The sequence below is a fragment of the Pyricularia grisea genome, chromosome VI (assembly GCF_004355905.1).
Source record: "Pyricularia grisea strain NI907 chromosome VI, whole genome shotgun sequence".
Lineage (NCBI taxonomy): Eukaryota > Fungi > Ascomycota > Sordariomycetes > Magnaporthales > Pyriculariaceae > Pyricularia > Pyricularia grisea.
This window is the reverse complement of record NC_044974.1, coordinates 1,136,709-1,148,426: the sequence shown is the minus strand read 5'-3', so window position 1 is coordinate 1,148,426 and position 11,718 is coordinate 1,136,709. Positions and strand designations below refer to the sequence as shown.

Below are 11,718 nucleotides of genomic sequence, written 5' to 3'. Positions count from 1 at the left end.
GACTTGTACGCCTATGGGACACAGGACGGCTGTTTTCTTTCTGGGTTTGTTTCTAATTTGGAGCACATCATGAATATGAGCTATGAACAACAGGTTTAGCGTGAGGAAGCTCGCGCAAGAAAAGAAAAAGTAATAATGCTTTTATTACGTACACATACTCAGACTCTGTTATGTTTACAGTTTGCAGGTCCACATCGTGCAAGTAAGTCTATTTCAGTTCATTGTAAGCAAACAAAGACCGTCCATCTGCTCTTGGTAGATGAACAGCACTTCCCATAAGTTAAATGATATCATGGGGCAATTTTCATTTCTCACGCCATACATCGAAGATGGCACCGTAGGCACCACTCCAGTAGCATCTCGGCAAATAACGGGCTGAGTGTGTTTTACAAATGTCTTGAGTATTAAAGATTGTGAAAAATGTTCAGTGACTGCATTAGGATACACTATACACGCTAAACCCACTGATTCCTCCCCGCCGTCGGCGCCGGATACCTCCCGAAGCCAGGATGCTGGAGCACCGGGGCCTGCTGCGCAGCCGCGGTAGGGACACCCCGTATGGTCCCGTTGCTGTCCACCTCCTTCAACTCGTACTCCTCAGTGCTGCTATGGTAGGCAGGATGCTTGCCCTTGACGTCCGCGGAGGACCAGGGGTTGCTTGCTAGCGGGTTCGGCTGCGGAGGTTGGGGTGCAGGGTCCGACTCCTTGGAGACGAAGCTCAGATCAGACTTTTTCGACCGCAGGCTTGGATCATCACCACCCAGCGCGACTCCTATGTCTTGCGGGCTTAGATGTTGTTGTGATTGGTAGAGTCGTTGCTGTTGGATTTGGTACTGCTGTTGCTGCATGAAGTAATGTTGCTGCTGCAGCAGATCCTGTTCGCGCTGGTGCTCCATCTGTGCTAACGCTTCTTGGGTCATCGGTGGCCACTGCTGCTGCTGCTGCTGTTGATGATGCTGCATGGCGTTGGCGTCGGCAGCGCTGATGGGGCTGCTGTAAGGGGAATAGTATCGAGCCGGGAACGTCGAGGGTCCGGCGCCGTCGTTCTTCTCCATGGCCGGCGAAAATCCGGTTGAGAAACCGGTTCGATCAGTGTGAGCCGACGTGGGAGACTGCTCCCAGCCGCCAACAAGCGGCCTCTGGCTGACTGGGGTCTCGAACATGTCGCCGCCTGCCCCATGGGTGCCGGCCCAGCGATTACCGCCAAAACCCTGGGACTGGGCCATCGCCTGGCGCTTTTCCATGTCGCGCAAGAACCGTCGGCGCCTGCGCTTACCGTTACAGACGATGCCACAGCCGGCGGCGATGAGTATAACGGCCACTCCGGCGAAGGCGATGCCGACCTTTGCGCCGAGGTTCAGTGGGCCGTTATCAGGCACAAACGTGTAGCCGGTAGGGGCCGGGGTCGTGGCCACGATGGCATTGGTCGTGAAAGGGGGGCCGGAGACCGAAATGGTGCGTCCTTCGGCGGGCTGTTGCGTGCAAGCCGCGTCGAGCATGGTCATGTAGTTGGACAAGATATAGTGACGCCCGGACTGGAGGCACGGTTGGCATTTCGACAAGTCGTTGACCCTCCAAGAGTTGCAAAAGTCGTAGCGTCCGGCCGCTGTCGTAAGATTCTGCCATTGAATTGCGTCTCTAAAGGGCCCGCAAGCAGTGCTGCACAGGCGAGGTGAGAACTGGTCAGCTTCATTCTCTGAAGGGGTTGCGACAAATTTCTTGATCATTAATATTTTTGTTTACCTTGTGGTACATGGAGTCGACCCGAGCTTCTTATCACTGTTGGGAAAGCCAAAGAGGCAGAATGAGAGTGCGTATCTCAGGTTATCTGGCCATTTGTTTCCAGCTATCAGTCTCATGTATTGCTCCGGGTATGCAGCGGGGCGGATTTCACGTACATATGAGCCACTCTAGATCGGACTGCCCAGCGGATGTATAGTCGCTGTTCATCTCGCATGTCAAGCAGTTCTGAAGCACATTGCCAGCGGCTGTGGTTGAGTAATCTGAAGGGTTGTCAAAGCACTCCATGTCATCGGCAGTGGTGGCCGAGAGCACGTTTCCGCAGTGCCTTGCGCATGGCGAATTTGGGGCCAACAGTAGGCTCGTCGCGGACGACGCGAGCGTGCCGAGAAGCACCAGACAGGCCTGCGATAGCTTCATTGTGTGTGATGGGCAGCTGCCGTGGTCTATCCGCAGTAAAAATGCGTGTTCTCCCGACTGAATGTAATCCTAGCGCACAAGATGCAGCTCTTTTCTGCGTACCTACTGCTACTTCAGTAGAAGTGTGTGGTATGCTACAAGGCAGGGAGCCAAGTGGTAGCCATCCAAGGAAGATACCGGTTGGTCGCGCAGGACGGGACTCGGCTATGTAGTGCGAAAGGTGCACCACAGGAAGCAAGCAAGGAGACTGCCCCGGATTTGTACCCCTGGAAAGACTGCTCTCAACTTCCGGGTCCGGTGTCACCAAAGACGAGTCCCGGTGAGTGTGTATGCTGACATGGCCTGAGGAAGAGGTAAGGCTTAAGATAAGTATGACCCAAGGTGGATATATACACCGACCAAAATATTGACCGGAAGACTTTTCAAGGTAGGTTGGCAAGGTAGCAGCCAGCCAACCCGGCAGTTTGGTCGTGATGTAGGTAGCGTAGGTAGCTACTGTATCCTAGGCGCTTGCCCAGAGACGCCACGACTTTATTAAATGGGGTAAAGTGATGGGTTTATCAAAAGCAAAAGTATCTGTCTCGAAGTTAGAGACGTGATGGTGACAGGATTTTATGATGTATTTTCCCCACAATGGTTGAAAAATTGCACTAAAAGGGATGCGGGATGCACAGTGATGGAAAAAAAAGGGCGATAAAGGGCGATCAACCATTGGGGTCCAAAAGAGCGAGCCAAGCAAACCAAGACAGGGGCTGATTGTGCGCCATGGATTGAAGGTGATGGAGGGCGACGGCCCTGAGTGAGATTTAGCGACAAAGACTGACTATTGGGTGGTTGGAGAAGCGTACCACGTAAAGAGGGGGGGAAGGATGCAAATCACAGTTGGCCTGACCATGAGATTTCATAGCACTTGCTGGGTCGATGTGACACAAGCTGTACGTATGTGTGCTGATTGTTACATTGGCCACACTATTGTTAAGATACCAAGCAGGGCAAGGTACATAAGGTATGCAGCCCAGATAGACCTAGGAGAAAACTGGTTCGGTTCTTTGTGCTCGAGTTGTCGTCCTCACGCACCTGGCCTCGACACTGGCCGGACAGGACTAGGCGGGTCGGGCAGAGGCCGCTGCTGGGTGGAGGAGACAAGGTCTTGGCAACAAGCAGGTGTAAACTTTCCCAGTGATGACTGGTTCTCTCATGCAGCCTGCACACAGGATTGACCACTGAGAGAGCTCGACACATGACAGTTCCCACTCGCGGGTCATGCTGACGGACCGCAAGATCCCTCGGAAAGGATAAAATTCCCAATGCTGCGCGCTGCACACCACTCGAGCTTTCCTCGAACGCGCTGTCGCCAGCAGCTGTTGTTGTTTTAATTGGCTGCCATGCAGGAGCGAGCAATTTTGCTATTGCCATCAGGCAAGGGTCAAATATGGAAAAGGAAGGTGGGGTTTTTAGAGTGCCGGTTTAATGGACTTTTTGGCCAGCATTCCATTCCATGCCTAAGATGAATCGGCTTTTTTTTACTGGAACGGGAATCGTTCCTTGCTTGGCTTGTCATTACTATTGTGTCTATAGTATCTGGTTCTTACCACGATAATATTTCCTATTCTGATTGATAGCAAAATCTGTCCATAATCGACAGGAAATACGGGTTTAATTTTGACCACCATCAAACTCTGCACCAGAGTGACACTTGCAAATGAAAAACCAAGGTAAGCCGGCCGTTCCTGCATCGTCCCCGGCAATTGTGGGCATTTGCACCTACTAGCTTGGGCAGTTTTGTCAGGGAGCTTTGCCCAAGATCAGCTGGTTGACGACCCTTTGATTAAACCCTCGCCACTTGGTGAACTCAATTGTACAGTAAACGAATGGCCAGCCCTCATTCCCTGCTGTTCAAAATAATGTTTGTATGTTGGTGGCATCCATCTGCTCCTTTCGGCCGCGATGCTCCGATTGAATGGATTTTTGTGATTGCTAGCCGCCGACGTTCCCAATCGGTCAGGAGGGTATCTCCACACATCTGCAAACATGCATATTGCCAATATGCATAGTGCCGTCAAGCCCGGGGACCTGCGGAAGCTCAGAGGGCACAATAGAAACCCTGCTGGCCATGGTCGTTTTCCATCTCTTGGGTCAACAGCTCAACTTGTGTTGAAGCTACATACCTTAGGGATGTAAGTAGGTAGGTAGCTGCCAACCATGCAGTAAAGACACCGGTATGTATTTACTAAGCATGCTATAGTAAGTAACAAGTCGGCTTTAAAATTAATGTGTCTTTTGATTGAACACAGGGACACACCATCGACTCAGGTTGCGTGGTACTGCTGTCGTGATCGTGCGTTTGCTCCGTGGCGGTGAAATCGGCGATAGTACTGTACAATGAGCAATGAATCATGGTCAGCGAGTACACTGAAAAAATGGGGGAACTCCTGATCCTTTCAAGACACATCATCACCTTTTGTGCGAATTAGTTGGAAGTTGGGCGGCAAACACCAGAAAGTGATTCGTTCGGTTAGTCTTCGGGACTCCCGCCTTCAGCCAATTGGGTCTTGGTGAGATCTATAGACATCTCACATAACCCTAACCCGCACCTAGTAATCCACTCAAGCCATTACACATGAAGGACAGCCATGAGAGAAGGTGGGCAACAACAGTTGAAACGCCATAGAATTCTTGGGATGAGTACAATGAGCGTCTCATCCTTGGGCGGCTACCTGAAACTCTCTGTAGGATTCTAAAGGTTGCACCCATTATGTTTCAGGACATTCGAAACAGTGCAACAGATCCTTCGGCATCGAGAGAGCACTCCCACCAAACCAAGTGATAGTTAGCACAGGACGATGATTCTGGATGAGTCCCAGCATATAACTATCGCAAAGTGCCTTTTCTATTTCTATTCCTTCTATGTTGAAAGTCCTCGCCATTTGCAGACCAATTCTACCACTTCTATCCTCTCAAGTCTTTCCATCACTCTCATCTCATCATGCCTTTACTAGCATGAGGGGTTAATTCACCTTCCCCCAAAATGAAATAAGCCAACCTTCTTGTTGGTGAACTCTGTATACCCCTCCGCATTCATCATATATATCAAGCCCTTTTTAGCTCCAGGCAAATCCGAAAGGGGGAAAACATTGATTATACTTGAGTTTGTCGGCGGCTTCCTCGCACGTGCCCGCATTGTAGCTAGAGGTAGCTGCGATCAAGATCATCCAGTCTTCACCCATCTATCGAAACTCTCAAAGAAATCTTCCTCATATAGGCAGCTAGATGGAGTGCAAACATGCGCTTTGCAACTGGCCTCAAAGCCTCGCAGCATATACAGACGATGGTCTAAATCAAACGACCACCTCTGTATCCGCTACACGGGACGATCGCCAACTCATACGACTAGTCCATCATATCTTCCAGAACTCGGCTCTCATGTCTCCAGACAAAGCCCATTTCAATCATGGTTGCGTTACCGATCAACCAACCTGCAGCTACAACTTTCGCAGCCCCTCCTGAGTTTTTCCAAGAACCAACATACGAACCAAAAGTCTATGATCGATACCAGGTCATGCTCATGCACATCGAAAGGCGAGATGCCGTTGACTTTGGCGCCGGTGCCATAAAGCACGATGTTGAACCCGCACACCTTGACGTCCCGCTACCCTGCTGATTATTTCAGTAAAACGCAAAATCGGACATATGGATAGACTTAAACCTGCTTAGACAAGGGAGCCTCCAAAAAGCTAGACCTACGCGCCCAGAGTTTGCAACACGGGGCGGAACACTGTTTGAGGAAATAACACCGGCAGTTCGGGCTGGGTTGTACGTGCGGCTGCATATAGTCGACGAGCTTGGTGCTCAGCTCCGCACTTGTCTCGTGCCCCTGAAGCATACATTCACTGAATCTTGTCCACCAATACGCCAAATCGGTCTTGAGATACGGTGCTTCACGCAATCGACTATCGATCACTCACCATGATCCCCGCACGAGGGATTTGACCGGTGTAATCATGAGGCTGCAGCGATGGCTGCTTTGCCCTTGATTCGAGACTAGTTGTTAGGCTGGTTCAGCCCCAGGTTGACTCAAAGCAGGGACCCATTGTATGGTGGGAAGATATATCCAGCTACAAAGATAACGCGCACCTAGCGTCAGATACCTATGCTGGCCGTTAACATTCAGCTCCAGCATGTCAGACGCCATGCACGCGACGTCAATGGACAAACGACGCAAGTTCCACGGCGCCAGCGAAGCGGGAGTGGCGTACTGAGCAGAATCGCGATTCAAGCAAGTACTCGCTCTTTTTCAAGAGCTGCACCCGCGCGCCCGAATCGACGCTTAGGCTCTTGTCCAGGGGCTTCGCGTTTGGTCGATTGGACTTATCAACGAGAGACCAAGCAACTCCCGTCTTGAACCTACCTACCTACACAGAAGGAAGAAAATACTACGCCCGTAGTTCTGGCGTTGGTCAACTTAGCATCAACCAATTTCTCCATTGGAACAAGACCGAAGCACGCTGGCAGGTACCAAGCATATAAAACACCATAGCCAAAATCGCCCTGGCCATCCAACTTTAGGTCGTACATCATCTTGCCAAAGGCCATCTTTGCGCCCTTGTTATCAACTTTTGTACATAGCACTATGTCGCCGGTGCCCATCATGCCTAAGATCACAGACCTTGATGTTACAAGACTCTGCAACAGCCTCAAGCGGTCGCAAAGATGACGCCACATACCTTTGAGAACTAATCCTGAACCCCAGGGCTGGGCCCATGGGCTAACTGGAGTAACTCTCCTGGCATAGACCGTGAGACCTCACCAGTGTTAGCCATAAAGAGCTTGCTGCCACGTCCCTCTGGGCATCAAACGGTGCCTCCGAAAATTTCAGTTCTCGTTACCTGTTCCTACTATCAGCAAAACCAGCTTATCTCAGGACTTCGCAGCCTTTGCTCAGCAGTCCACCTGCGATTCCAACAGAAACAATCACTTTGATTTGAAGGTTGGTATCAAGCCTTCTAAAGTCGCAGGTTTGATGTCTATCCTCGACATTCAAAACTGGATTTTAATATCTCTGATCGCCATATTACCGTTGTCCACAGGGAAGTCGCCGGAAACCCCGTCGAAAGTTCATAGAGTGACAACTGGCTCTGAACCAAAAGCGGCTTGAACCAGAATGAAGCTAGCTCGGGTGTCCACCTGTTGCTAACAGCCCTCTCACACACAAGACAACGTGTAGTTCTGGTGTTGAGCTGCATCAGACATGAAGGTCCTAGGATGGATTTTTGTTTTGTCTTGTTGGATCACTCAGAAAGAACGGTCAAGATCCGGCCGTCCTCTGCGATGTATTTTATCTCGCATGCAGGATCGGAGACGGACGATGTTAGCGCTATACGACTGTTACTCTTGGCCTCTTTCCATAGTGGTTGGTTCTATATTGAGGCCAGAGGGATTGTCGAGTGCTAAGACGCCATGTCTTGCCAGCATGGCTTGTCGTCTTGCCATCTCGTACGTCAGCTGCTGGTTCGATCTGTCCAAGCTGAAGCGTTTTGCAGGGCTACCGACTTTAGGGCAAGCTGTAAAGGTCTTTCTCGGCGTCTCTAGACTGGTCTCTTACACGGACATGACAGGCTTGCCGTCAGCCCAGGGAAGAATTTCCACGTTGTGCCGCAATCAAAGAAACAGGGAAATCAGGCACACAACACCGCAGGTAACCCGTGGTTCCTGCTCTCAAGCGACCCCACCATAGGATAACTCAAGATCACTCAACATTACGAGCGGTGAAACACGCCCCTCTTTTGATTTAATCGGTAACCTTCCCATTTTTCTACAACACCAGCCCATTTATCAACAATATCATACAACCTCTACACATGAGGAGCAAGAGTTAAGCGAGAAAGAAGGAAGGAAAAAGAAAGGAGACTTTTGAAATTAGAGATATTACATATGAAATAAGGGAAATAATGACTGATCTGGCATAGCCAAGGATGCACAGCAAAAGATCATGACCAAAAGATGGAGCGCAAGCGGTCCTACAAGTATCATCAAGGAAACACTTCCAAGCCTGCCCACGAAAGTCGATTTCAGGAGATGGGACAAAGAAAAGAAGGAAATTAAGGAAAAGAAAAAAGAAACAAAGAGACGAGAGGCTTGCTCCAAAAGTTCCTCCAAGGAAAAGAAGAAAGGAAATCATACGTCATAACAATCACAACTTTCTCGCCAGGTCACAACGCGGTTCCGATACTTAAGGTTATGGTCACGGAACGTGGAGGCGATGGCGAAGGCGTCTGATCTCGCAGATGCACCACAACCGTGTCCTTGTTGCGACTCTCGACCTCGATCGTCATCGCCCTCTCCGAAACTCCGCTATCCCTGCGCTGATATTCGTCGGGGTTGATGTGCCGCGCAAGCACGAGCGGCATCTCACTCACAATGGCCATTGTCGACTCTGGTGTCAGTATGGGCGTCAATGGCGACTGAACTTCTATCGGCGGCAGACTTTGTACATCTAGCGAGTGCTCCTCCGGTAGAGGGACATCTTCGGGCGCGGTAGTAGGCGAAATTGGCAGTGGAATCGTGAACTCGTTCTTCGCCGGCGATGATCTAAACTCGTTCCTTACCGGGGATAGTCTTTCCTGGGGTCGCAGAGGTAACGGCTTGTCGCCTTCGAGAGGAGGAGGCAGCGGCAGCGGCTTTAGGTCCAGCGGCGATTGAGACCGCATCGGCGACTGGGATCGCAGTGGCGACTGAGACCGCGACCGCGACACGGCCGAGGCGTCTGGGAGTGGCCAGTCTGGTTCATCTGGCGTGTGCAAAGCCGTCGTGCTGAACAACAACCGTTCAACCTGAGCTGCTGCCGCTAGGTACTCTGGATCGGGAAACTCGCCAGTGGGTGGTGGTGTGTCGAGGTCGTGTGGCGGTGGTGCCGGGAAAGCGCCCAATTCGGAGGATGCTGGGTTCTTGACCGGAGTTGCTGGTGACGTCGCCGTTGATATCGTCAGTCGTGGTCGCGCTGAGCTCAGTATGGGACTGTCAGCGCGCGGCAAGTCGATAAATGAATCTGCGGGTTCGCTTGGAGCCGGCTCTTTTCCGTCGATTTCCATCGCCCAGTCGGCTATTTCGTCATTGGTCGGCTTTTCCAGTGGCTCGGTCGGTTTTGAAGGCCCCGCACTTTCCTGCTGAAGATCTTCGGCTTCTTCAGCCTCCTCGGGAACCTCAGGCACACAAGCATATAGGGCACATTCGACCGGTGTTGCCTGCACTGGTGCTGAGGGTCGATAGCTGACGGGATCCGTGATCTTATTCAGGTCCAAAAAGTTGTCCAAGTCGTCTTCGGCGGGCGAGCGCGAGTCCCCGGCCTGTACTTCAGCGTCGGTCGTGGTGCCGTCCCACTCACCCTCGGCCGTATCCCTACCCGGACGGCTGACCAGCTTTGCGAATGGGCCATTGTCCGTGTCGACGACGAGGAGGTGCTTAGTGCCTCGGCCGAGGACGCCATAGACGTTCACCTCGCCGTTTTGAATGCCCATAACGGCGCTGGTGCCGGCGTAAAGGGCGTCTCGTTCGATACCGCAACGGTTGGCGAAGATAAGGATAATCTCATCCTCTGTCTCGGCACGGATAAGGGGCTCCATACGTTTGGCCCAGTACTCGAGCGTCTCCATGTCGGGCTCGTATGGCTTGCTGCAGAAGGCAGCACGGCCCTCCAGCGTGCTCCAGGCCATGGAAATGATGACGACGTTGGCGTGCGATTCAAGGATGTGGAAAGCGAACTCGAACTGATGCCATGGCGCTTCAAACTTGTAAGGACTTTTTGCCGTCTATGTCAGCAGAACTCTTCAAGTTTCTCTTTGCGTGGCAAATCTGGTTTAGTCAAGGTAGGTGAGTGTCAACGCAGGTCTTACTTGATGTCCATGCCTGCAGGAGAATGGATGTTAGTGGGACTTGCGACTTGCGAATCAAGTTTTCGAGGTAAGTTGGGACTGCTTTGCTTACAAATCCCCATGGCCGTCTGCCCGATGCCATCCACCTCACCCTGAAAGAAGCCTCCGGTTCCCTCTGCGCACCACGTCTCGTCGGTGTAGTAGAGATGCTGCTTCCTGTAATTTGCAAGGGTCTCGCCCTCCTCATTGACCAAGAGCAATGAGTTGAAGTACTGCGACGTGGGCCTCCAGTCGGTGGTGCTGTTGACTATCTCAGGGTAGCCCACAGCGACCTTGCAGTCGTACTTGAGCGCCGTAGTCCTAGCCCAAAGTGCCGATATACCTGAGCCTTTCGGCTCGAGGAAAGGCTTGATCTCCTGAAGCGACTTGAAATTGTAGCCTGTGATAACTAGCTGTTAGCTTCGAACCCAGGGGGGTTGAGTTAAGTGCGGCGCGGGAAGTAGACAGAATTTCGCACCACTAAAGGCCATTTCGGGAAGCACCAGTAGGTCAAGGTCATCGAGATCACGGGGATCCGCGCGGTTGAGAACCGAGTCGGCACGGTTGAGGTTGTTGTCGACATCGCCAACCTGCGGCGCAAACTGAAGACAACCGATCCTCATGGTGAATTATTGTTTTTGGTTGTTGGTCGGTCGGTGAGCCTAGACCTGGTGGGCGACGATGACTGACTGACTTGCAGCAGCAGCAGCAGGGCAGTAGACTAAATGATCCACAAGCTGCCCCCTCCAAAGTGCCAAAAAGTTGCTTTTTGCGCAAAAGAGGAATGGAGGGGATTGGGTCTCAAAGGGCTTCCCTGGCTGGGGCGAGTCAACACTTCTAGCCAAGTTGCCGAAAAGAGTTGGGAATGTCCTCGATTCAAATACGAGAGGCAGCGACGATTGTGTTTGATGTTTCAAAACCCAAAGTTTGTTATTTTGATTATCCCCGATGCTACCCCGGATAAGATTCTAACAGAAATAAAAACGAAACGAACGAACGGAGCCCGCCCAAAGGGTTCCACCCGGAGCGAAACAATCCCAGAGAATTGGTGAGTGCTGCGGTTTAGAGATCTTTGATGCTAAAATTATCGCGTGCGACGCATCTTGGATGGCGTAGGCTTCTTTCTGCGCAGTGCCTACCCTACTGTCATGGGCGGGAAAATATCTCGATATAGAAACAAAAGAGTACTTTGGGAGTTTGAAGGATTCGGTTGCACCGATCAAAAACTAGATCTAGTAAGTCGAAAATAGAAAACAGTCTGCTGCCGCGTTTCTATGCAGACAAGATGCGGAATTGGGTGGTAAAATGGTGTGGTACCGATTTGATGGATGGATGGATTCTCGAGGATGCGCGCCTAACCCGACTTTTGCACACCCAACCTTACCTAAACATAGCAAACGCGCTTGCTTCAAAATCCACCGACTCCACACTTGTGATATTCACTCCCCCTTCCCCCCTCTGTGGGCACGGACCCAGAGAGCTGGCTACGAGCACGGGCACCGCTAAGGCAACGACGTAGCAGCAGACAGACCCTTTCTCCAACCCGGATGCTCCCGTCGGTCTTTTTGACATGGGATTTCCTTGGTTCAGGGTCGCAAAGACGGTGAGCCACGACCACCCAAAGTCCACTTATTTCGAGCTATTCAGCTAC

General features: G+C 51.5%; 2 protein-coding genes across 2 annotated transcripts; both read right to left on the bottom strand.

The window, feature by feature from the left end:
• Positions 1 to 380: 380 nt before the first annotated feature.
• Positions 381 to 2,804, bottom strand: PgNI_11469 (uncharacterized protein). The gene is made up of 3 exons (XM_031131435.1): positions 1,899 to 2,804; positions 1,744 to 1,828; positions 381 to 1,659 (listed from the first exon to the last, which is right to left on the bottom strand). Exons 1-3 carry the CDS (start codon positions 2,158 to 2,160, stop codon positions 456 to 458), a joined length of 1,551 nt encoding a protein of 516 aa, XP_030976894.1. The 5' UTR covers positions 2,161 to 2,804; the 3' UTR covers positions 381 to 455.
• Positions 2,805 to 8,369: 5,565 nt separating this feature from the next.
• PgNI_11467 (uncharacterized protein) lies at positions 8,370 to 10,690 on the bottom strand (the record flags this gene model as incomplete). Its single annotated transcript, XM_031131434.1, has 3 exons — positions 8,370 to 9,954; positions 10,050 to 10,467; positions 10,546 to 10,690. 3 exons carry the CDS (start codon positions 10,688 to 10,690, stop codon positions 8,370 to 8,372), a joined length of 2,148 nt encoding a protein of 715 aa, XP_030976886.1.
• Positions 10,691 to 11,718: the final 1,028 nt, after the last annotated feature.